Raw genomic sequence first — 25,436 nt, 5'->3', positions numbered from 1 at the left:
TGGAAGTTCAAACTCGGGGGCACCATAGAAGTCCACTATGTGGAGAGAAATCCTGAAATGTTTTCCTCAAAAAACATAGTTTCTTATCGATTGAAGAAAGAAAGACATGAACACCTTGGATGACAAGGGGGTGAGTAAATTATCTGTACATTTTTGTTCTGGAAGTGAACTTCTCCTTTAAAATGTCTTGTTTTGTCCAGGCTATGCATCTGGTGTACCGCGCTCTGGAGAAGGAGCCTGTGCCCTCGGTCCTACCCTCATCTCTCATCCCTCCATCCAAACGGAAGAAGTCATCGGGGTCCTTGTCCAGCATGGTGCCTGTGTTACCGGGCAGCCCTCCACCACCTAAAGACAGCCTGCGCTCGACCCCCTCTCACGGCAGCATGAATTCCCTGAACAGCGCCGGGAGTTTATCTCCAAAACACACTATTAAATCCTCACAGGTACAGCTTTATTCATCTGTCTTCATGTTAAGGTTGTACATAGTATTTAAAGAGGGACTAATGTTTTTAACTCTATTTCCAGCATTCGGTAAACTGGGTGGTACCGGTCACAGACAGAGGGCGCTATGACGACATCTTCCTCAAAACAGACACTGATCTTGACGGCTTCGTCAGCGGCCAAGAAGTTAAAGAAATCTTCATGCACTCCGGCCTTCACCAGAATCTCCTGGCACATATTTGGTACTTTTGCCTGCACTTTTGTTTTTCTTTACTGTTCCTGTTGTGATTGGCGCAGTCATCACTTCCTCTGTTGTCTTTGTCAGGGCTTTGGCGGACACCAGGCAAATGGGCAAACTCACACGCGAGCAGTTCTCCTTAGCCATGCATCTCATTCAGCAGAAAGTCAGCAAAGGCGTGGATCCTCCACAATCTCTGAATCCAGACATGATCCCACCGTCTGAATGCGGCACACCGGGACCTGTAAGTCACGTTAGCATGTTTATCACCGCACACTTAAATTCAATAAATTCATCTTGAGCTTCTGCATCTGACTGAGAGGTTGTAGGTTTGAACCCCAGAGGAAGTCAAAAACCCAGAGGAGGTCTAGGAGTGTGCTGTGGTATAAAATACCAGCATTATCTACAAAATGATTTTAATTAAATTAATTTTAGTTTAATTAAGCATACACATACTTAAAAAAAAAAAACGAATAAAATTTGTTTAATATTTAATGTCATATAAAATATTTTGTAAAATGATTGAAAATGTTTTTGGTAATTTAAATAAAGCTGAAATAAAAGTAAATATAAATACAAATATTAGATAAAAAAAAAAAAACTTAAATAAAAAATGTAAATTTTTCTTCGACCGGCAAATAACCAAAATAAAATAAGCTTAAGTTGAAATACTAAAAATGAATTAAACATGCAGATAAATAAAGAAAAACAAAACAAAATAAGTTAAATATTTGTATTTGTATTGTATTGTGAACATTTCGTTTAATGTTTAATATCCTATAAAATATATTATATTTTATAAAACAATTAAAAATGTTTTTGTTCATTTTAAATTAAGCTGAGATAAGATGAAATATAAAACGTAATTTTATTCTTTATAAAAAAATTATTAATTTTTTATATTTAGTTTAATATTTAATAACCCATTAAAAATATTTTATACATCAATTAAAAAATAAATATAAATAAAAACATTAGATTAAAAACAACATAAACCTGAATGACAATTTAAATTATGCCTTGGCAGGCAACTGGCTGAAATAAAATAAGCTTTATTACAATTTTGTTTATGTTTATTATTAATATTTAATATCCCATAAAACTTTTTATAAAATAATAAAAATAAAAATTAAATATAAATACAACATAAAAAAGCTTAAACTTAAAAAGACATTTTGCATTGACAGGTAACTAACTAAAATAAAAAAGCTCAAGTTGAAATTCCAAAAAGTACTAAAACTACACTGAAATTGAACATGTATATATATTGCAGGCAACTAACTGCAATAACTTAAGTTAAAATATTAAAACTTATTAATACCAAACTGAAATTAAAGCAAAAAAAGAAAAAAAAATGTTTAATATTATTAATATTTTTTGTTAATTTAAAAAAGCTGAAATAAAATTTAATATAACTACAAACATTACATCAAAAAAACTTGAAATTGAAATTTGGTCTTGGCAGGCAACCAACTGAAGTAAAATAAACTTAAGTTATTAATATTAAATATTAAAATATTAAAAAAAGAAAATACTAAACTGAAATTAATCGTACACATTCATATTTTTTATTTTTATATTTAGTATAATATTTACTATTCTATAAAACTTATGAAAAATGAAAAATTATGATATTTATTAGAAAAATGTAAAACAAAAAAATGTTTTTGTTAATTTATATTAAGCTGAATTTATAATAAATATAAATACAAACATTCCATTAAAAAAATCTTGAATTAAATTTTTTAATTTTATCTCTAATAACAGGCGACTAACTAAAAAAAATCTAATCATAAAACCTAACCAGCTACTAAAATGTAAACTAAAATTAAAAATAAAAATGTTAAAATAACTGTTCAGAAAATTAATATATAATATATAATTGTAGTTAAATATTAAACTAACACTGGTCATATTGTATCCCCAAAATAAAAATAATACCTTATATTTGTTAAAATGTTATCAAAAAAAAAAAATCTGCATAATTTAAATAGTATTATGCTAAATAAACGCTTTATGATTTTAATAATATTTATCTATTTATTTATTTTCCTATTTCAGTCTGAAATGCTTTGAAAATAAAGTTCGTTAATAGGTTAAAATAGGTTTCACATTCCTTGTGCAAAATGCAATTTCATATTTTTCATTTTTATTTTTGAGAGAACAAATTTTAACTGCACGTTTTGACAGAACGTAAACTGAATAATTGTAATGAAATTACGGCTTACTATCCAGATCTTCAGTTGCTTTAATAGTGTCATATGAAGCAGCACACAATATTGTCTCTCATTTTGAAGAGCTTCCTGTTGTTTTTCAGAGTCTGTCGGGTTATATGACACCAGTGGGCTCTGACATGGCCGCGCTGACCGAGATGCGCCGGGTAAACCATCTCTTTCTGTCTCTTTCTTCCAATGTATTTCAACTTAAGCATCATTTGTTGTATTTCTATTTGTTGTACAGTTAGGATGTCAAACCCTAGACGTTTGAGTAAATGAAACAATACATCAAGAGAGCCACTAGCATCTTATCACAACCACAACTGTTAAAAAAAAATAGAAAATCTTACCAAACAATCTTCTGTTCCTTTCCATCCACATTTCAATGCTGCTGATGTATTATGCGGTTATCACTGGCTAAAATCAGGCAATAATGTTCAAGTTATGGGTAGGTAACGTTTGGAAAAAAGCCTGAACAAATGCTTTCGATGGTCTGTTAGCCGAGACGTTGAGTTGAAAAGCATTTGTGAGAGATCCAGTGCTGTGAAATGGTGCCGTGTCTTGACTTCCCCATGTTTTGAACGTCAGAGGTGGAAGACAAGCTGGTCTCTGCTCCCGTGTGGTGGCTCCTTGGTGTTCTCTACCCTTCTGTTTGTGTGGTGCTGTGCTTGTGTGTGGTTCACATGCGGCAGGACTGACTTTATGTGCTGGACCCCCTCATGCAGGACAGCTCCAGCTCTGTGGGTTCAGGCGAGTTCACCGGAATTAAGGAACTGGACGATATAAGCCAAGAGATTGCTCACCTGCAGAGGTAATGCAATACACTGGCATCTATATTTGGCATCTAAATTTTTTTTTCTTTTCTGCTATTTAATAATGACACACACACACACACACGCAACTTTTTTTTTTTTTTTTTTTTTTTTAAAGAAATGAAAAGTTATTTCTGCAAAGACTCAGTACAGGCATTTATATGTCACAAAAATTGCTTTTTGAACTTTACATTTATCAAAGAATCCTGAAAAATAATGAAAGAAATGTGTACATTACTGAGTGTGTAACATGGTTATTATAGTTAACTAAAACTATAAAAAAATATATAAAAAACCTAAAAAAAAAAACTTTTTTTTAAAAACCCTGTCAAGGAAATATTTCTTATTTGAATATAAACTATAAAGACATTAAGAAACGAATAAAATGTCAAAAACAGTGTTGTTTTTTTATAGAAATGAATAGTTGTTTCAGCAAGGACTTAGTAAATTGATTAAAAGTAACAGTAAAGCCATTTATAATGTCACACAAAATAGCTTTTTGAACATTTTAAAATCTTTAATTAAAATTACAGTGAAAGTATAAAAATAAAAACTAATACAAAACATTAAAAAAACATAAAATTATACGGCTATTGTATATAATATGTGTTTAAGTTTGAGGTCAGCAAGATTTTATTGTATTTTTTTAAGAAATGAATAGGTACTTCAGCAAGAACACATTATGTTGATTAAATTTTTTTTTTTACTTTACGTATTTATTAAAGAATCCTGAAATATACTGAAAATGTATCATGCTTTATACAAAACTTTGAACAATACTGTTTTAGTGTTTACTGTGTATTTATTAAAACTAAAACCATAAATTCATTAAAAAACATTAAAAAATATTTTATTTCACCTTGTTTTTCAGTATTTCTTTTTTATTAAGTTTAACTAGATGTAATAGAATTAAAAAAAATATATATATATATTAATTTATAGTTTAAACTAACTATAATTTAATAATGATACACACAAATATAACTTTTTTTCAGGTTTGGGGTCATTTTTTTACTTTACATTTATCAAAGAATCCTGTTCTTATACAAAAATTTGAATGATACTGAGTGTGTATTATGGTTATTTTAATTACTAAAAACAAAATAAATTAAATACAAAAATATATATTAAGCTTATTTCACCTATATATATATATATATATATATTTTTTTTTTTTTATTTAGTTTAAATTGATGCAATAGAATAACTAAAACTGAAATTAAAATGAATATGAACTATATAAAGTAGTTTAAACTAACTACAATTAAACAATGGTACACGCATAACTTTTTTTTTTAGGTTTAGGTTTATTTCTTTTTTTTTTTTGAATTGATTAAAAGTGACAAACAAAATGCCTTTTTACTTTATATTTATAAAAGAACCCTTAACATTTAAATAAATAAATAGATCAGAATTAAATAAAATAAACATTAAAATTGTATATTTTATTTCACCTAGTTGCCAAAGCAATATTTATTTTTTATTGCTTTTTTTTAACTATATATTTAATAAAGAAACCTAAAAAATACTGAAAAAAGCTAGTAAGCTTTAATTAAATTTAAATAAAAAAAAAATTATTAAAAGTGACAGTACAGATATTTATAATGGCACAATTGCTTTTTGAAACTTGATATTTATTAAAGTACCCTGAAAAAAACAAAGAAAAAGTAATTATTTATTAAGTAATTTTATTTTGTTTTGTATGTGTTTGTTTTTATATAAATATAGTATTTATATGTTTAAATTAATATAGCGTTTAATATATAATTTATGTTGTTTTTTATATGTTTATTTTTAGTATGTCTATATAGTTTATATTAATTTTTAAAATTTTTGGTTTTAATTACTCTATTACATTAAGTTAAACTAAATAAAAAAATAAGAAATATTGTCTTGGCAACTTTGTGAAATAAAATACTTTTATTTTATTTTATTATTATTATTTTTTTATAAAAGTTTTAATATTTTTTAATTATTATTTTAGTTATAGTAACTATAATGACCATGGTAGCTAACTTTGACAACTAGGTGAGAGCTGTATATTTTTAATGTTTTATTTAATTTAATTTAATTTTAATTTTAATTAATAATATCAAGTTCTAAAAAACAATTATGCCAATATAAATATCTGTACTGTCACTTTTATTCAATTTTTAAAATGAAAAACCTACAAAAAAAGTTGTGTACCATTATAACATTGTAGTTAGTTTAAACTAAAAAGTTAAACCTAAAATTGAAGTGATAAAAATAATAAAAAAGCTATAAAACTATACTATACATATATTAATTTAGAATTTTAACTAACTACATTAATTATAAAGATACGGTATTAATATATTATATTTTAAATGTTTATTTGTGTTATTTTTTGATAAATATGTTATAAAACTCTATAACAGATATATTTTAAATATTTAGATTTTTTTAAGTGTCTGAGCTTATGAAAACAAACATTCAAAGTGTTTTAATAACTGCTTGTCCATGTATTGAAATGTTGCTATGTAAATCCCTTCTTGTTGTCTTAATTCTAGATGGAAAACAGTATTTTTAACCTTTTTCCCTTAGGCACTGCAACAAACACTGTGAAAGTTTCTGTCACTGTATTTTTTTTTAGAAGGTTTTGATTTATTTCCTGATTTTGCCTTCTCCAGTCTTCGTTGTCCATTTTTCTCGTTGGCCCATCCCACCAAATCTAGCACATTTGTCATTTTTCAAACAGTTGCCTTATAGATGACCCTGAACTGACTCTCATGCTAACATGCACCCTTCAAAGAAAAAGGAAAAAGGTACCTTTGAGCTCCTGGTGGTGGATGAGTTTCCCTCTCCCTAGCAGATCCTCACCTCATCTCCTTCCCCTCTTCACAGTGTCCGTTTATCGTGTGTGTTTTCTTTACAAAATCTCTTGTTTTACTTGCTTATTCATGCTGCCTCAGCACTCTTGCTTTCACACACTGGGATACACTCAGGTAAAACCTTCTCTTGGCTGTCACAGTTTTTGTTTTGTGTGTGTGACAGATTTTGTGTGTGGAGGAGGCAGGTCTGAGGGATGTTTTCTAGTTGCCAACCGTTGATAAAGGACTTTGTGTCTCTTGTTTTATTATTTCAACAGAGAGAAATACACTTTGGAACAAGACATTAGAGAAACGGAGGAAGCCATCAGACACAAAACCACTGAGGTTCAGGTAAACCTGGCAGTGCAGTTATTATTATTAATATTATACGTTATATTAATAAGTATAAAATATTATTGATATACTTAAGAATTTCAAGAATATTGTTCAAATAGTTTGAATTATTATTGTAATTGTATTAATTATACAATTTATGTATTTGTTTACATGTATTTCATTTTTATTATTAGCCTATGATACATTATAAAATATTGTTAAAGGATTATTAACATATTTTAGTAAATACATTTAAATATATTCAAAATATTGTGTAATTTATAATTACAGTTATATAGATAATTGTATTAATCTTTGTATTATAATTATAAAATATACTTATTAATTATGTGTTTTTAATATGTAAAATATTAAGCATTACTCTTTAAAATACATTTATTAATATATAAAAACATACTAAGACAGAATTTTGTTATTATTTATAGTAGGATTATAGTTATTATATTTGTATTAAATCTAAAATATGTTTAGTATATTAATTATAAAAATGTATGTATTGTTAAAATGTATTTTATTTTGTATTTTTATTATTAACCTATAATAAATGTTAATTATAAAATATACTTAAAGAATTAACACATTTTAAGTGAATAAATTTAAATATATTACAATAAATATATAATTTATAAGTACAATTATAGAGATAGTTGTATTATTCTTTGTAATGTAGTAATAAAATATACATATTAATTATTAGTTTTATAAATATGCAAAATATTAAACATGATTATTATGTAAAAATGTTTTTATAAATATATTAATATAATATACTAGAACATAATTTTGTTATTATTTGTAGTAGAATTAGTTTTTTTTTATTAATTTTATTAAATATAGAATACATTTAGTATATTATTTTAATTATAAACAATTATGTATTAATGTTTAAATGTATTTTATTTGTATTATTTGCCTATGATAAATGTTTATTCTAAAATATACTTAAAGGATTAGTAACATATTGATAATTACATTTAAATATATTCAAAATATTGTATCATTTATAATTACAGTATATAGATAATTGTATTAATCTTTGTAGTATAATTATAAAATATACTTATTAATTATGTGTTGTTAATATGTAAAATATTAAGCATTACTCATATTTAAAAATACATTTATAAATATATAATAACATACTAAGACAGAATTTTGTTATTATTTATAGTAGAATTATAGTTATTATATTTGTATTAAATCTAAAATATGTTTAGTATATTAATTATAAAAATGTATGTATTGTTTAAATTTATTTTATTTTGATTATTCGCCTTTGATAAATATGTTAATTATAAAATATATTAAAATGTATACTTAAAGGAATATTAGCACGTTTAAGTAAATACATTTTAAATATATTACAAATATTATTATTATTATTAGTATTATTATTATGTAAAATATTGAGTATTACTAATATTTAAAAATACATTCATATCTTAATATTCTAAAGCATAATTTTGTAATTTCTAGTAGAATTATAGTTTTATTTATATTAAATATAGAATTAATTATAAAAATATGTATTGTTAAAATGTATTTTATTTTGTATTTTTATTATTAACCTATAATAAATGTTAATTATAAAATATACGTAGTAATAAAATATACATATTAATTGTTAGTGTTATTAATATGCAAAATATTAAACATGATTATTATGTAAAAATGTATTTATAAATATATTAATATAATATACTAGAACATAATTTTGTTATTATTTGTAGTAGAATTATAGTTTTTTTTTTATTAATTTTATTAAATATAGAATACATTTAGTATATTATTTTAATTATAAACAATTATGTATTAATGTTTAAATGTATTTTATTTTTATTATTTGCCTATGATAAATGTTTATTCTAAAATATACTTAAAGGATTAGTAACATATTGATAATTACATTTAAATTTACAAGTATTATATAATTTATAAATAAAATTATATAGGTAATTGTATTCTTTGTATTATAATTATAAAATATGCTTATTAATTATTAGTATTATTAATATGTATAGTATTAAGTAGTACTATATTAAAAATACATTTATAAATATATATAAAATAAAAATTTAAAATATAAATATATTTTAATAATATATTATACGTATTATAAATAAATATATTATAAATAATATATATTAAAAATATAAAGTAAAAATACAAATGTAGAATTTATGACATGATATAGTAATTAAAATTTGTTTTTCTATAATAATAATATTATTATAAATAATTATAAAATATAAATAACATTATTATAGTTTAATAAATATAAATATTGTATATAGTATTGACATTTTTTTCTTATTTGTATTAAGTATAAAATAATCCTTATCTTATTAATATTTAAAAGTAAATACATTAATATTATGAATATAAACACAAATATAAAATACAAAAATATAAAATATTATAAATATATATTAAAACAATAAAAATAATATATATAAAAAAATACACATATAAAATTTATGACATTTAAATAGCAATATAATATTTTACATGTAATATATATTTATAATATATATTTAAATGTAATTTAAATATATAAATATAAATAATATTTTAATAAATATAAATATTATAAATGGCATTGACATTTTATTCTTATTTGTTTTATAAATATAAAATATTCCTCATGCTATTAATATTTAAAAGTACATTAATATTATAAATATAAACTAATATTTTACTGTTGTTGTTTGTATTATTAAATTGTAAATATTATATTTTATGAAATCTATTTAAAGTTAATATTACACATTTAAAAGTATTGTACTTGTATTGTTGTTCTGTTAAATATGTTTGCATTAATGTTATCAGTAAGTATTTTTATTTTTGGTATTTTATTCTTAATTCAAAATATGTGAAACTTGTAATTAGTATGAGCATTTTTTTAAGTATTTGTATAAATTATTTTTAAATGCACAAGTCATTACAAGATACGCTAGCTTTATTATTAACTCAATTTGGTTTGATTGACAGGAGATGCAGAACGATCTGGACCGAGAGGCGTCCACCCTCCAAGAGCTTGAGGCGCAGAAGCAGGATGCTCAGGACCGGCTGGAGGAAATGGACCAGCAAAAGGCAAAGCTGGAAGACATGCTCGACGACGTACGGCAGAAGTGCCAGGAAGAGTCGCAAATGGTGAGCGAAAACCTTGAGAACACAAGATTACAACATCCTCAGTGCCGCTAAAACATTAAACACATCCAATCTATTCCTCCTCAGATCACGTCCCTACAGTCCCAGATCCACTCGCAGGAGTCCGACCTCCAGAGCCAAGAGGAAGAGCTGGGCCGAGCCAAGGCTGACCTGAACCGTCTGCAGCAGGAGGAAGCTCAGCTAGAGCAGAGTCTACAAGCTGGCAGGATTCAGCTAGAAACCATCATAAAGTCCCTCAAAGCCACACAGGATGAGATCAACCAGGTGTGCCTATTTAAACCACTAGGGGGGGAACAAACACCTAAAGATGTGCTTATTTCAAATGCTTTCATGCAAATATGGTTGCTTGTGACATTGAAAGGCAGACACCAGAAACTGCTTTATCTAATAATGACAGAAAAAAAGAAAATGCGTTTAAGTATTTAGCGGATCAAACTGACGTGTGTGTATGTTACAGGCTCGGAGCAAACTCTCCCAGATCCAGGATAGCCAACATGAGATCAGTAAGAGCATCGAGCAGTACAGCAGCACCCTGAACGGAACCCACGGAGGCAGCATGACCAACCTGGCCGACATGAGCGAAGGCTTTCCAGAGAAGGAGAACGGCGGCTTTGGGGCTATGGTGAGACATTTTAGGTTGCATTTTATGCTTCTGTCCAAATTTGTACTTGGAGTGGCAATAAACAAAATCAGATCATGCTGTATTGTATATTTACTATATCTATGTATCTATTTATAAAATGTGTGTGTCTGTGTGTATATATATAAATATAAATGTGTATTTCTATGTTTAAATGTATTTTATTTTTATTGTTAGCCTAAAATAAATATCTCAATTATAAAATATACTTAAAAAGATTTGTAACATATTTGATTAAGTCGATTTAAATAGATTATATTTAATAATTACAATTACTTATTAGTAATTTTTAGTATTATTTATATTTAAAATATTTTTTTAGGATTTATTTAATGTTATTTAATGTTTCAATATATGTGTTTAAATACATTTATAAATATTATATTAATATAATATACTAAAACAGATAATTTTGTATTTGTATTACAATATCATAGTTATTGTAATTATATTAAATGTAGAATACATTCATTAAATAAAATACAAATATAAAAATATGACTTTTAAATAGTACTATATTTGACATGTTATATATATGTGTATACATTTATTTATTTATTTTGTTACATTCCATGATATATACATTAATTACAATATACTTATTGATATATTCAGAAGTAATTTAGAAGCATTTTAATATGTTATTATAAATAATATTGACATTTTATTATTTGTATTATAAATATTAAATATTCGTAGTGCTAATAAGGTTTAAAATGTAATACATTTAAAAGTGTATTTTAATATTAGATATATTTATTTATTTTGTTATATTCTATGAGAAATATGTGAATAAAAATCTACTTGAAGTATTATTAATATATTTAGAAATATTTGGAAGTATTTTAATATATTATTATAAGTAATAATGACAATGTATTGTAAATATTACATACTCATAGTGCTATTAATGTTTAAAATGTAATACATTTAAAAGTGTATTTTAATATTAGATATATTTATTTATTTTGTTATATTCTGTGATAAATACATGAATTAAAATATATTTAAAGTGTTATTAATATAGTTGGAAGTAATTAGGAAGTATTTTTAATATATTATTTTAAGTAATACTGACATTGTATTATAAATAATAAATATTCATAGTGCTGTTAATATTTAAAAGTCAATACATTTAAAATGTATTATATATATATAATGTGTGTGTATATATAGTATATAAGTGTATGTATATATATATATATATATATATATATATATATATATAATATATACATTAATTAGAATATACTTAAAATATTATTAATATATTTAGAAGTAATTTAGAAGTATTTTAATATATTATTAAAAGTAATATTGGCTTTTTATTCTTTGTATTATAAATAAGAAATATTTTTAGAGCTAATAATATTTAAAAGTTAACACAAAAAAAAGAAAAAAGTTATATGATAAAGTATACTTGAAATATTAATAGTATATTTTAAAGTAATTAAGAAGTATTTACATAAGTAATACTGACATTTTATTATTATTTGTATTATAAATATTAAATATTTGTAGTGCTATTAATATTATATATATATATATATATATATATATTAGGGCTGTCAAAATTAACGCGTTAATCGCGCGTTAACGCAAATTCATTTTAACGGCACTAATTTTATTAACGCGCGATTAACGCAGCGCGCATTTCTGTTTGACCCACTACCTAGCCCATAGTTAAAGAAATGGATGCAGTGCTGCCAACCTAGCGAAAAGTGTCTAGCAACAATACATAAACACATAATTGGACAAACCCAATATAGTTTCTGAGGCTCTTCGGTTTTGCTGAACGTGCGTGAGGTCTCCCAATGAATGCGCGCGCACCTCCCTCTCTTCATATCTGCGTCTGCTCTGTTCAGCGAGCGGCAGTGGAGCAGCGCTTTCGGTTAAAACAGATGTTATGTTCATTCCAGTGCTTGAAGTGGGCCGGTACGCAGGTACTTCTGTATTTTATCCTTTTGCGTACACCGGCACTTCTGCCATATTTAATGAATGCAAGCGGAGTCGGGCTACGTTAGGATTGTTGCTGTGGGGTTGATGCGTAAAGCCACATACGAGTATGCACGCGAAAACGGCGTATTAAATGCACGTCAAACATGTACGCCAAAGTTAATTTCAGCTTGTTAATAGCACGCCAAATAGAAACAGAAAGTCGTGCTAGTGCGCATTTGCATGAGACCAGGCTCTCCAATCAGTACATTATAACCAAAACAATACATTAAAACATAAAAGAAGCAGGTTTTTGGGATCACATAACTTTAAATGGCTAAACACCTAAAAAGTCAAAGGATCCTGAAGGCATTCAAACAGGAAGTTAAAAACAACGATAATAATGCAGGGAATAGTGACTTATGTCCAGATGCCGGTAAATGATTCTTTTCAGTGATTGAATCATGATCATAATTCAGGATTTTTTTTCAGTTATTATTTCATATTACTTTGGTTGTCTGATAACAGAAATATTACATCAAAACAATGGAAACAGTTTTGTTGAGAACTTGGCTGCATCAAATGACAGTATGTGGGCACCTAGAGGCAAACAAATGTAATAATAAACGTAGATTTTGCATGTTCAGAAGAAGTGAGCTGCCCTGTCCTGCAAATAATGTAAACAGGCTTGTGTAAGTAAATTGCTCAGTGCAAAGAAAGAGAAGTAATGGGAACCTGGTGTTTCTATGTTCTTTTTTTCATGTGTCTAATAGACATAAACAAGTTATTTGAAAAACATCTATGACATTTGAAACAAGTTAGTCTAGTCAAGTATGGTTTCACTGATAATAAGCACATATTTGCTTAAAGCATCCATGCCAATGTTGATTAGAGTATTAAAAACTTTAAAAAGTGTTAATTTAAGGTACATTTAGAACAGATAAAAATGTGCGATTAATCGCGAGTTAACTCAAGACAACCATGCGATTAATCGCGATTAAAAATTTTAATCGATTGACAGCCCTAATATATATATATATATATATATACAACATGTTTATTTGTGTTATTACTTTTTTCAATGCAATAAAACAAACACACTTTTATATGTTGTTATGTAATTGTTTTTGGTATTACTGTTATTTATTTAATAAAAAAATAATATTAATTAAATCAATAAATACATTTGTTATATAATTATTAAAATAAAAATAATACAAAAAATATACTATTATTATTATAAAGTACACACACTCACATATTTTAAATGGAAACAGGCCTGACTGAATTTTTTTTTATGAATATATAAAGTTTCATAGTTACACAGTTACTTGTCACTTACTGTTTTTTGGTCTAATTTAAGTTAACTCCAGAGTATTTCTGAACAGTAATGAAGCTCGCTCCTCATGTGATTGCGATTGAATTCCTGTTGACATTCTCTGGTTTCTGAGGGAGAACTTTGCTTGCTTTTCTTCCTGAATTATGCCTTGCATGCAAAGGTACAATTTGGAAACCCAGCACTTTTAACAGAGCTTCTGATGTTATTTGGAACAGCTGAGGTGCTGGCTTAAACTGCAAATTGTAGGCACAAAATCCTGAAATTTAGACAAGCTTCTTATTCCAGATATTCTTTTCTCTGAATAGTTAGTGCTTTCAGTCTTTTCTCATTTGAGCTAGACATTTGCAGCCTAACCACTAATATAGTGCAGGCCTACTTCTTAGACAGCTAGCAGGTTAAGCTATTATCATAATCAACTATAAAATGAACGTGACAACATTTCTTTAAAGTCTTTGAGAAAGAAAATACTCGGTGTCTCAGTGTGAAAGCAAGCATCTACAGTCAACAATTGTATGTTTAAACCCAATACAGGAAGATCCTTTCAAGGTGAAGACCACTGTGTTCAACAGCGCCCCTCAGGAGATGCACACGGACCCCTTCCAATCTGAAGACCCGTTTAAAACAGACCCATTCAAAGGTAAATTGTGTAATTTCTGCTCAAATTCGACACCTCCCTTCTTTAGAGATAGGTCTGGATGTTAAACCAACAGTAAATACAATAATGTTTAATTTTAAATTTCTGTTTACTGATATTTGTGTGGCACATTTTTTGAGCCAAGCTTTTGAAGCCCTTGTAATGGCTACAAAACACATCTCTTTATTTTTGTTTGTCACAGGCGATCCGTTCCAGAATGACCCATTCTCAAAGCAGACGTCCACAGTTGCAGGTTTGATCTTTGAATTTAGAAGTAGGGCTGTCACGATTCCTTGATTTAGTTTGAGTACTCGATTTAAAAAAAAAAAAAATCCTTGTTTGCATTGTGCCTGTGTCAGGTAACTGGCGAGATTCCGGAATTGGCGCATTCAGCAGACGAAAATCCATTAAACACATTGTTAGACCGTTTTCCAAGGCTGCATGATATATTAAACATTTAAAAATCATAAAGACATTATTGACAACATCGCCAATAAAAAAATGTCTACAAATATTCGAAAATTACAGAGCAGTAAATGATGCTCTGCACAAACTGTTTTTATTAATGTAACGTTCATCCAACGCAATGTGCGCATATGCAAAAAACTGAAGAATTCATCAATATCTTTCTAAATAAGCTAATTGTAAATCATGAAGACATTATTGACAACATCGTCAATAAAAAAATGTCGACAAATATTCGAAAATTGTTGAGTAGTCACTTTCTCATAGGACCTAATGTAAAAGCCTGCAATAACGCGGTTTGATCAGTATGGCGCTGTACCCTTCTGGATTCAATTAAAGTTTTAATTATGCTTTTTCACTTTTTAAATTTTAGCCAATGTGTGGTGTGTATATTTGGGCATAAAAGACATCTTACAAATCTCAGAGTCCACTCCAAAGGGAGATATTTAGTTTTTAAAAAAATCCTTTTCAAGAACTACAACGAATGGCTTCTTTGGACCACAGCATTTGTTTTCCGGATGCTATGATTTCACAATGTAAATCCCACCTGCTGAAATTGGAGCCGTGCCGGTGACATGTGCAGTGTGTGGTAAGAGATTTATTCATCATACAGTGTAGATAGCTTCACTAGCCTTTGCTGGAGCTGGTTTCAGGCATGTAAATAATTCAATAAATTAGCACAATAATGATAATATCATGTATTGGTGATCTTGCAGGGTGACAATAGGACCAGCAATACTGTAGCGTATTATTTACTCACCCTCCATGCATCCTAGGTGTATATGACTTCCTTCTTTCAGATGAATGCAATCGGAGTTATACAAAGAGCTTTACAATGGCATAGACAAGTGTTTCTCTCCATCAGTCCAAAACAAGTCGATCCATAATAAAAAGTGCCTCACATGGCTCCAGGGGGTCAGTAAAAGCCTCCTTTAGCAATCCGATGTGTGTGTGTTTTTTTTTAAGAAAAATATCCATATTTAAAATGCAAGAATCGCTTTAATCTAGCTTGCGCAGTTGTACACGGAACTTAATGCTTTGGGAAGGGGCATGGCAGGACTGAAATGCCGTTTAAGCTGTTCGCCAGTTGCAACGCAGTGGGACTGCTAACCAATCACAACACATTTTGGTTTTTTTTCGGAAGGTGGACCTTCGTTAAACCCGGAACTAATCAAGCCGTTTGTGCCAGCCTGGGGAGAAAGCTATTGTAATAATGTAAATTATGTGAAAAATTATGCATTTTTCTAACCACCAAGCATGAGAGCATGTTTTAGTGCACCCCCAAAACAAAATAAAGACTTTGTAAAAGAGCATAATAGGACCCCTTTAAAAAGAAGCTTTATGGTATTGAACATCATGTTCATATACCTTGGCACAGTTCCCTCTTAGTAATAAATGAGGCTTTCAGTTCCCCAACTCTCATAAAATTGGGCTAAAAATAGATATGAGATAAAATAATATCATGTAAATGATGGTATTCAAATGCAAGACTTTCCCATGGCAGTTACATTAATCTCATCTTTTAAACATCTTTTAGATCCTTTCGGTGGAGACCCTTTCAAAGAGACCGACCCGTTTAGGACCTCTTCTGAAGATTTCTTCAAGAAACCCTCTAAGCCAGACCCCTTCAGCAACGCTGATCCTTTTAGCAAAAGTGCCACACTTCCCTCAAAGGTACCCAGACGCAATGGACACATTATTTGTCTCATTTTCAGACTTGTTACTGAACAATCTCTTCTGTTATGTCTTGTAGAGTCATCATTTCTCAAGTAATGACCCCTTCAGCTCCACCAGCCCCAAACCAAAAGGCCAAGGTACTGTTTGCATGCGTCTCTCACTTATTTAGCTGAATCATAACATCTCTGCCACTCCCTTTCTTTGAAGATGCGGTGCAAAGATTGGCTTCTTCATCTCTGCATGCACCAGAGCTTGAACCCTCTGAAACTGATCTGGTGTCAGCGAAAAATGCCTTGTTTGAGGGACATGCTTAGGGTGCATTACAAAACTCCAGCAAGGTGACACTTTCACACCTCGTGCCCAGTGGCGACACTTATGTCTTTTTTTTAAAAAGGCCACTCAGAAAGCAGTTCGAGCGAACACGTGTGAAGAAGTTGTCAAAAGAGTTCCCATGCGATACGTCCGCTCACAGGCTCTTTTGGCTGCCTGAACGACGTGAAATTCCTCTGCTGTTTCAGTAAACAGTTAATGCAGCCTTCGGTTGCAGCATTGTTGAACACTGAGGCGATGCCAGGAAATGCTCAACACATTTTTTTTTTTCAAACCTGTGGGTAGAAGGCAAAAACAACAAAGCAACTTGATGTTTTACATTTTTTGTTTTGACTTTCTGAAATGGAAAATTAATACTCCTGTTTGATCGCTTCAGTGAAGTATATATTTGACTATATTTATTGACTTTTTATAAAATAAAATGAATGTTTATTAAAAGTGATCAAGTGAGTATTTCAATGATCATTGACCAAAATATCATTTGAAATAAGAATAATTGATTTATTGCTTATTTATTTAGTTTTTTTCTTTTTCTTCAATTTATTCTTGAACATATTATTTAAAATAAATAAAAACCTTATTTATTCTGTTCATTTATTATTATTAGGAAGTGTCACTATAGTATATATTTGGGCCATTTGAGAAGCGTATTTTCAATTTTAATAAATAATAATAAAAATAAACTGTACTTTAAATAAACCTTTTTATTTTTGGATTTTATTTATTTTTTTATTTTAATTTTTTTTTTAAATAAACAAATAAAATAATAATTCAGTAGTTGTATAAATATCTCAGTGACTGTTGGTGTTTTATTCATTTAAATAAAAACCTTTTATTTGTTTATTTTCATTTAATATTATGGTGAAATGTTACTGAAGTAATTTCAGTACATAAATTACTTGTACTTTAAAAGCCTTTTAGATTCATTTTTTTAAAAATAAAAAATAATTCTATTAAATTAATAAAAAAAATCACTGACTCTTGATAATTATAGATTTTTCTTCAAATTTTTGTACTATTTGTAACTACTTTTTTGTCCACTTTTAGTAGCTTATTTTCCATTTCAGTTAATACATAAAATGCATTTGTACATTAAATAAAAACCTTGTATTTTAATTTTTTTTTTATTAAAATCAAAAATAATTTTAAAAAAGTGGTTGAATAAATACCTCAATGACCTTTGATCTTTATATATTTTTTTAATTAATAAACAAAAAAAGTAATTCACTGACTCTTGACCATAGTATTATTTTAAATAAATAAAAACTTTTATTATTTTAGTATTTTCACTTAATATTGTGGTAAAGTGTTACTAAAGTATTTATTCAGCCACTTGTAGTAGCACATTTTTAATTTTGATAAATAAATAAAATGTATTTGTACTTTACAACCTTTAATTTTCAATTTTTTTTAATTTAATAAAAAAAATGGAAATAAATAATCTTTATATTATTTAATTATAAACAAAAATTTCTATAACTACTTTTCTTGGCCACTTTTAGTAGCTTATTTACAATTTTAATTAAAAACAATTTTAATAATTTTTTAATTAAAATAAATAATTCAATAAATTGGTGGTTGAATAAATACCTCAGGGACCTTTTTTTTTATTATTTAAAGTACCATTGTGATCAAGCATTGCTAACTATTAAAGGAGTAGTCCACTTTCAGAACAACAATTTACAGATAATTTACTCACCCCCCTGTCATCCAAGATGTTTATGTCTTTTTTTCTTCAGTCATCAAGAAATTATGTTTTTTGAGATAAACATTTCTGGAAATTTCTCCATATAATGGACTTAAATGGTGCCCCGATTTTTGAATCTTCAAAATGCCGTTTAAATGCAGTTTAAATGCTGCTTCAAATGGCTGCAAACAATCCCAGCCGACGAAGAAGGGTCTTGTCTACCGAAACGTTCGGTCATTTTCTTAGAAAAATATATTTTTACATACCTTTTAAGCACTGAAACTCGTCCAGCACTAGGGCTTGTAGTGCGCGTTCACGACTTTACGTACTGCGTCCACCATGCTCTGCAACGCAGCGAATGCTAGAAGCAGTCCCATCACCTGACTCGCCGATTGTTTGTAACAGTGGAACAGATGTGGTCCAGTCATGACAGCACTGAGATTCCTGCTCCGCTGGAAATGGCTGGCATTTTCCACACTTGCACCACCATCTCGTCTCGTTTGAACGCGGTCTGCCCGAGGCTTGTGTCGCCGCCGCGGCTGTCGCAGTTCATCGTCTGTGTATTCCGGCTCAAAAAGGTAGGAAACGGTGAAAAACTCCATCTCATGTGCTCCTCCAGCTTTAAAGTCGTCCGACATCGTTGTACTTTATGTTGTACCTTGTTGCTAAAGAGTACTTGATTGCGTTGCACTTCTCTCTTCTCAAGTTCACGTTGTAAACACTGGGTCTGTAGTTTTGCATACGTCACGCGTGACCTTTTCCACGTGAGTACGTAAAGTCGGGAGCGCGCACTACAAGCCCTAGTGCTGGACAAGTTTCAGTGCTCAAAAGGTATATAAAAATATATTTTTCTAAGAAAATGACCGAACGTTTCGGTAGACAAGACCCTTCTTCGTCTGCTGGGATTGTTTGCAGCCATTTGAAGCAGCATTTAAACTGCATTTAAACGGCATTTTGAAGATTCAAAAATCGGGGCACCATTTAAGTCCATTATATGGAGAAATTTCCAGAAATGTTTATCTCAAAAAACATAATTTCTTGACGACTGAAGAAAAAAAGACATAAACATCTTGGATGACAAGGGGGTGAGTAAATTATCTGTAAATTGTTGTTCTGAAAGTGAACTACTCCTTTAAAAATAATTTTTGGCTACTACTTTTAACTACTTTTTTTGGCCACTTTTAGTTGCTTATTTTCAATTTCAATAAAAAAAAAGTATTTGTACTTTAAAGCTTTTTATTTAATTTTTGTTTTCAATTTTAATCTTTTTATTAAATTACAATAAAAAGTAGTTCAATAAAAGTGGTTGAATAAATACCTCAGCGACCTTTGATCTTTATATTATTTTTAAATTACAAATAAACAAAATGTACGTTTTTTTTTATTATTTAAAGTACCATTGTGAGCAAGTCTCGCTAACTAATACAAAAAAAAAAATCCGCTTTTATTGACAGTAAAAAGGAAAACACAATATGAAATTTTTATTTGAATACAAAAATTACCATCATAACATTCTCTAAACATTTAAAATTCAAATTCATAAGTTTTCCATTTTCTGGACTTGTAATACGATTGCCTCGTTGTCTTTCTCTGCCAATACCAGATTTCTTCGGTACTTTGGACCCATTCGGCAGCAGCTCATTCAGCAGCAACAGCGGATTTGCAGACTTCAGCCAAATGTCAAAGGTAGCGAGCACCTTTTTCACATTTTACCTCTGAATCTTAAACATAGTGGAACTTCACTTTCTCACGCTTTTGCAACATGACATTTGTAAGATGTGGTTTCGATTGATGTCCCACTCATAATTTGCGTGGTTTGCACCTTGTGTGTCTGATAATGGCCCCACCGCTTCTCCTTTCCGCTGCGATTTAATTTAGGGCTTTGTAGACGACCCCTTCAGCCGAAAACAAGACATGCCAGCTCTCCCGCCCAAGAAAAGCGTACCACCACGACCCAAACCACCCAGCGGTAAGCTTTTCCACACCCAAAAACAAACACTGACCCATTTCAAAAGGTTTCAATTCATACACAACCATATAAGGCGCTAGCATCTAAGTAAACGATTACTAATTGTCACAATAAAAGAAAAAAAGTAGTCAAAACAAGCAATCTAAACAGCCAACATGAAAGACCTGGGGAATGTTGTTTGGGTGGATCTTTACTCTACGCTTTTGGCTCTCACATTTAAGAAGACAAATCTTCAAAGTGTAACATCACCTCATCTCTTTTAACTAGTTTGTCAGCAGTGAAAGCAAAACAGCTTTGAACAAGAAGCTGTTGACCGCAGCTCACACGTGAACATAAACGTCTTTATTAAGCTCTCGAGAAGCTCAAGAAAACTGAATTTTCACTGTCCATGATATCTAAGACTTCCTCTATCAGTTGTCAACAGGAAACTGAGGTACTTAAGCTTTTTTTAAACATTTTTTTGAGGTTTTTTTTTTAAATTTGCAACGGCCCAGTCTTATCTCCATCCAACTCCAAAACGGTGCACAAACAAACCTGAATGGAAGATAAATTTGTCACTTGGAGAAAACGAAACCTACGTCGTTTCCTCTCTGCGCTCTGCAGTTGGAGGAAAAGGCCAATCTGTGCAACTCACTCTTTTTTTTTGCAGCAGCAACATGTTTTTTTTCATCCTAGAAAACAAGGGAGTGCTTTCCTGGTGTAACCGAGGTTTAAAATTTGGTGTGGAGGTTTGTTTGGTGCACTCAGGGTGGTATAGCTAACATGCTTCGATGATCTGCGGTTAGCCTGCACTGCCAGCATTGTGCGCTAATCTACACACCCCTCCCCACTTCCTGTATGTGTGTGTGTGTGTGTGTGTTTACACACTTTAGTGGGTAGTGTGGCCTACTTGCCACAACTTACCCCATTTTACCCTTGTTCTCCTCTCAAAAACATACTTGCACTATGTGTATAGCATAAAATATTTTTTTATAGCAGTTATGTGTTTAATGTAATAGCAACGTAATCAAAATAAAAAGAAACATCAAAAATAGGCAGCGTTTTGCTAATTCATGTGCCATTTTAAAACCCAAACAAAAATTTTATTTGTTCTAAAATCGAAAATGCATTCATTTTTGTTAACACAGCATATCACTGAGGAGCATGGCTTGTTTTTGACCTCATTCCCTCAGCAGGGTGGAGACTTTTTTGCGGTTTAGTATTCCGTTTACTGACAGAAAGAAACTGATTGCTGGTCTGGTATAAATAACAGCCCTATTGAACATGCGGTTAACACCTTTAGAGGAACCAACAACCAGTACAAGTTCTCACGAGCAAGCGAATGCCAGTCTCGGCAAATGGTGCAAGAGAGGGGAAAAAAAGAAGTGTGCATAAGCATTTTTTTTTTAAATCTAAAGGTCCTTGCTGGTTTGTCATAACTTGTGCAAATTTCGATAATAAGCTAATTGCTTGTGCAAGGATTCTTCTTTTCTATGAAACGATAACAGCACGTGAGCCATATTTAGTGCTCTTGTAGGGCGTGTGTAGAAAGAGACAGAAATTTCAGTTTTTTTGAATTGAGGCCGAGATACCGCATCATACACGCTTGAACCACTGTGGGTTTTTTGGTTGAGCTTCGGAAGGATATGTGCAGATGATAAATGTTTGATTATTAATTGTTATATAAATTCATTAAGTTTTACAAAGAATTACATTAGTGTTCAAGATTTGGGGTCGGTGAGATTTTTTTGAAGTTGAAAATGTGTCTTATGCTTCGCAAGGCTGCCTTTATTTGATTTAAAGTACAGTGAAATGATCAAATTATGAAATACTTTTAATTTAAAATAACTGTTTTCTGTTTTCATATATTTTAAAATGTAATTCTGTAATCAAAGCTGAATTTTCCGCAGCATTGCTCTAGTTTTCAGTGTCCAATGTTCCTTTAGAAATCATTCTAGTATGCTGTTTAAAAATTATCTTAGTATTTTTTTGGAAACTTATATTTTTTCAGAATTCTTTGAATGCAACGTTTGAAAGAACAGCATTTATTTGAAATGGAAATCTTTTGTCACATTATAAATGCCTTTACTGCCACCGTTGATTTAATGCATCATTGACTATTAAGTATTCTTTCAAAATAGTAATTTAAAAAATATTAGTTATATGTTTTAATTTTAATCATGTTAAAATGTCTTGAAATCATCACCTGTTCAACATTATATGATGCTTAAACACTGGTTTTCTCTTGTTTTTGTTAAATGGGTGGGGTGTTGGGGTGTTGTGGTGTGGTGGTTAAAAATCTGGGGTGGTAACCAGAAGGTTTTAGGTTCAAGATTTACAGTTAACCCCAAAATAAAAATTGTGTCATTAATTACTTACCCTCATGTCGTTCCAAACCCCGTAAGACCTTAGTTCATTTTCAGAACACAAATTAAGATATTTTTGATGAAATCCAAGAGCTTTCTGACCCTGCATAGACAGCAACACAACTACCACGTTCAAGGGCAAGGAAGGCCTTTATAAATCATTGTTAAAATAGTCCATGTGACATCAGTGGTTAAACAGTAATTTTATGAAGCTACAAGAACTTTTTGTGCACAAAGCAAAACTGAAATTATGTGAAATGAACTATTTTATCAATGTCCTTACTAGAGCTGACACTACAATTATTTTTGATATAAGAGGACGATTATTTTGATGCATAATCAAGTAATCGGATAATTATAATTAATTTTTGTTGTAACAAAAAAAATAGACCTAAGTGAACAATAGCCTTTAAATTGACTTCATAGCAATGATGATTAGTTCAAATGTAGTATCAAAAGCAAGTAAATGTATGGTTTGATCAAACAAAACTGTTAAAATACATAATGTTTCATAAACTAATTATAACAAATGACTGCAAAGGGCACCAACGGCCTGACGATTTTTTTTTACACTTTACCGCGCAGTCTAATCCTTGTTTAATATTGACTGAACAATGTTTAATTCAAATGTCCACTCAATCTTTAATAGCCATTTCTTTATGACAGAAATGCTACAGCCACTGCAATTTCTTCAATATGTGGACAAAACGTGTAAACTTAGAGTGAGGGCTTGAACCTTAATTTTGAAATTGCAAATAACAGTTAGCATATTGTCAAAGATATTGATGTGTTCTCCTGTTTTGCATAGGTTTATAAATGATTTACCTTACAAATCTAATGAAGTGGTGCATGTTGTATCAGATGAACATTATAATAAACCTAAACTCACAGCAATATGCAGAGATGAAGTTTGAGATACTTCACACATGTAAATAAAAATGATATGTTTGTGCAGAGCATCATTTACTGCTCATTATGATATTAAAGGGATAGTTCACCCAAAAATGAAAATTTGATGTTTATCTGCTTACCCCCAGGGCATCCAAGATGTAGGTGACTTTGTTTCTTCAGCAGAACACAAACGAAGATTTTTAACTCAAACCGTTGCAGTCTGTTAGTCATTTAATGGCAGTGGATGGGCACCAGACCTTTAAAAGGAAAAAAAAAACGTGCACAGACAAATCCAAATCGAACGAAAACCAATCGTTTTGTGTCTTAGGACATCAATGTATCGTCACAAGCCACAGGGTGTAATTTGGATTTGTCTGTGCATGTTCTTTTGACTTTCAAAGGTTTGGTCCCCATCCACTGCCATTAAATGACTAACAGACTGCAACGGTTTGAGTTAAAAATCTTCGTTTGTGTTCTGCTGAAGAAACAAAGTCACCTACATCTTGGATACCCTGGGGGGTAAGCAGATAAACATCACATTTTCATTTTTGGGTGAACTATCCCTAAGTAAAAATCATGTTCCATGAAGATATTTTGTAAATGTCCTACCATAAATCAAAACTTCATTTTTGACAAGTAATATTTTTGCACCCTCAGATTCCAGATTTTCAAATGGTATTATCTCAACCAAATATTGTCCTATCCTGAAAAACATATACATGCCTCTACATCAATGGAAAGCTCATTTATCCAGCATTCAGATGCAAAATGCCGTCAAGGATTTAGAAAAACCTAGTACTTGAGTTGAATCGAGCCCTAGTCCTTACTGCCTTTCTGGGCCTTGAACATGTTAGTTGTGTTGCTGTCTATGCAAGGTCAGAAAGCTCTTGGATTTGATCAGAAATATCTTAATTTGTGTTCCGAAGATGAGCAAAGGTCTCACAGGTTTGGAATGACGATTATTATGAAGTTAAAATGAAACACAACGGCTGGTTTAGAGTAGACTCTCAAAAACTGCTGTTTTTCAACAGGTAAAAGCACTCCAGTAAACGTGCCCGGATCCGCCGATTCGGCCAAGACGAGCGACCCCTTCCAACCCTTCAGTGCCGACCCCGCTGATCCGTTTCAGAGTAAAAAGGGGGTGGGAGACCCGTTTAGTGGCAAAGACCCGTTTGCTCCATCTGCCTCAAGTAAAGCCTCTAAAGACTCTTCATTGGGTTTTGCAGACTTCAGCTCTGTAAGTTGAGCTTAGTGATACTCTTCTCTTGTCCGGTCCACTTGTTTCTTTCCAAAAAAATCGAAATAAAAACCAACCAACAAACCAAACAAAAAGTGCTTTCTAGCGATCATCCGTGAGGTTTCCTAGAGCAGACCGCACCATTGGCTTCTGTATCGCTCAGTCTGTCGCCTTGTGCCGGCTACTCATTTATTTTCCTCCATGTCTGCAGTCCATCTATC

At 30.0% G+C, this 25,436-nt stretch overlaps 1 protein-coding gene across 1 annotated transcript in view; it reads left to right on the top strand.

The window, feature by feature from the left end:
* Positions 1 to 25,436, top strand: part of LOC141338404 (epidermal growth factor receptor substrate 15-like 1) — a 46,060-nt gene that overhangs the window by 9,639 nt on the left and 10,985 nt on the right. Inside the window, exons 9-24 of the mRNA XM_073843941.1 lie at positions 201 to 443; positions 526 to 683; positions 767 to 923; positions 2,997 to 3,059; positions 3,621 to 3,706; positions 6,817 to 6,889; positions 9,887 to 10,048; positions 10,133 to 10,330; positions 10,524 to 10,688; positions 14,512 to 14,617; positions 14,817 to 14,867; positions 16,617 to 16,753; positions 16,833 to 16,893; positions 20,377 to 20,459; positions 20,652 to 20,742; positions 25,010 to 25,168. Coding sequence (XP_073700042.1) covers positions 201 to 443; positions 526 to 683; positions 767 to 923; positions 2,997 to 3,059; positions 3,621 to 3,706; positions 6,817 to 6,889; positions 9,887 to 10,048; positions 10,133 to 10,330; positions 10,524 to 10,688; positions 14,512 to 14,617; positions 14,817 to 14,867; positions 16,617 to 16,753; positions 16,833 to 16,893; positions 20,377 to 20,459; positions 20,652 to 20,742; positions 25,010 to 25,168 — 1,993 coding nt within the window. The remainder of the gene's footprint in view (positions 1 to 200; positions 444 to 525; positions 684 to 766; positions 924 to 2,996; positions 3,060 to 3,620; positions 3,707 to 6,816; positions 6,890 to 9,886; positions 10,049 to 10,132; positions 10,331 to 10,523; positions 10,689 to 14,511; positions 14,618 to 14,816; positions 14,868 to 16,616; positions 16,754 to 16,832; positions 16,894 to 20,376; positions 20,460 to 20,651; positions 20,743 to 25,009; positions 25,169 to 25,436) is intronic.

The sequence above is a fragment of the Garra rufa genome, chromosome 7 (genome assembly GCF_049309525.1).
Source record: "Garra rufa chromosome 7, GarRuf1.0, whole genome shotgun sequence".
Classification (NCBI taxonomy): domain Eukaryota; kingdom Metazoa; phylum Chordata; class Actinopteri; order Cypriniformes; family Cyprinidae; genus Garra; species Garra rufa.
The sequence above is the reverse complement of the archived record's forward strand: the minus strand, read 5'-3'. Positions and strand labels throughout refer to the sequence as shown.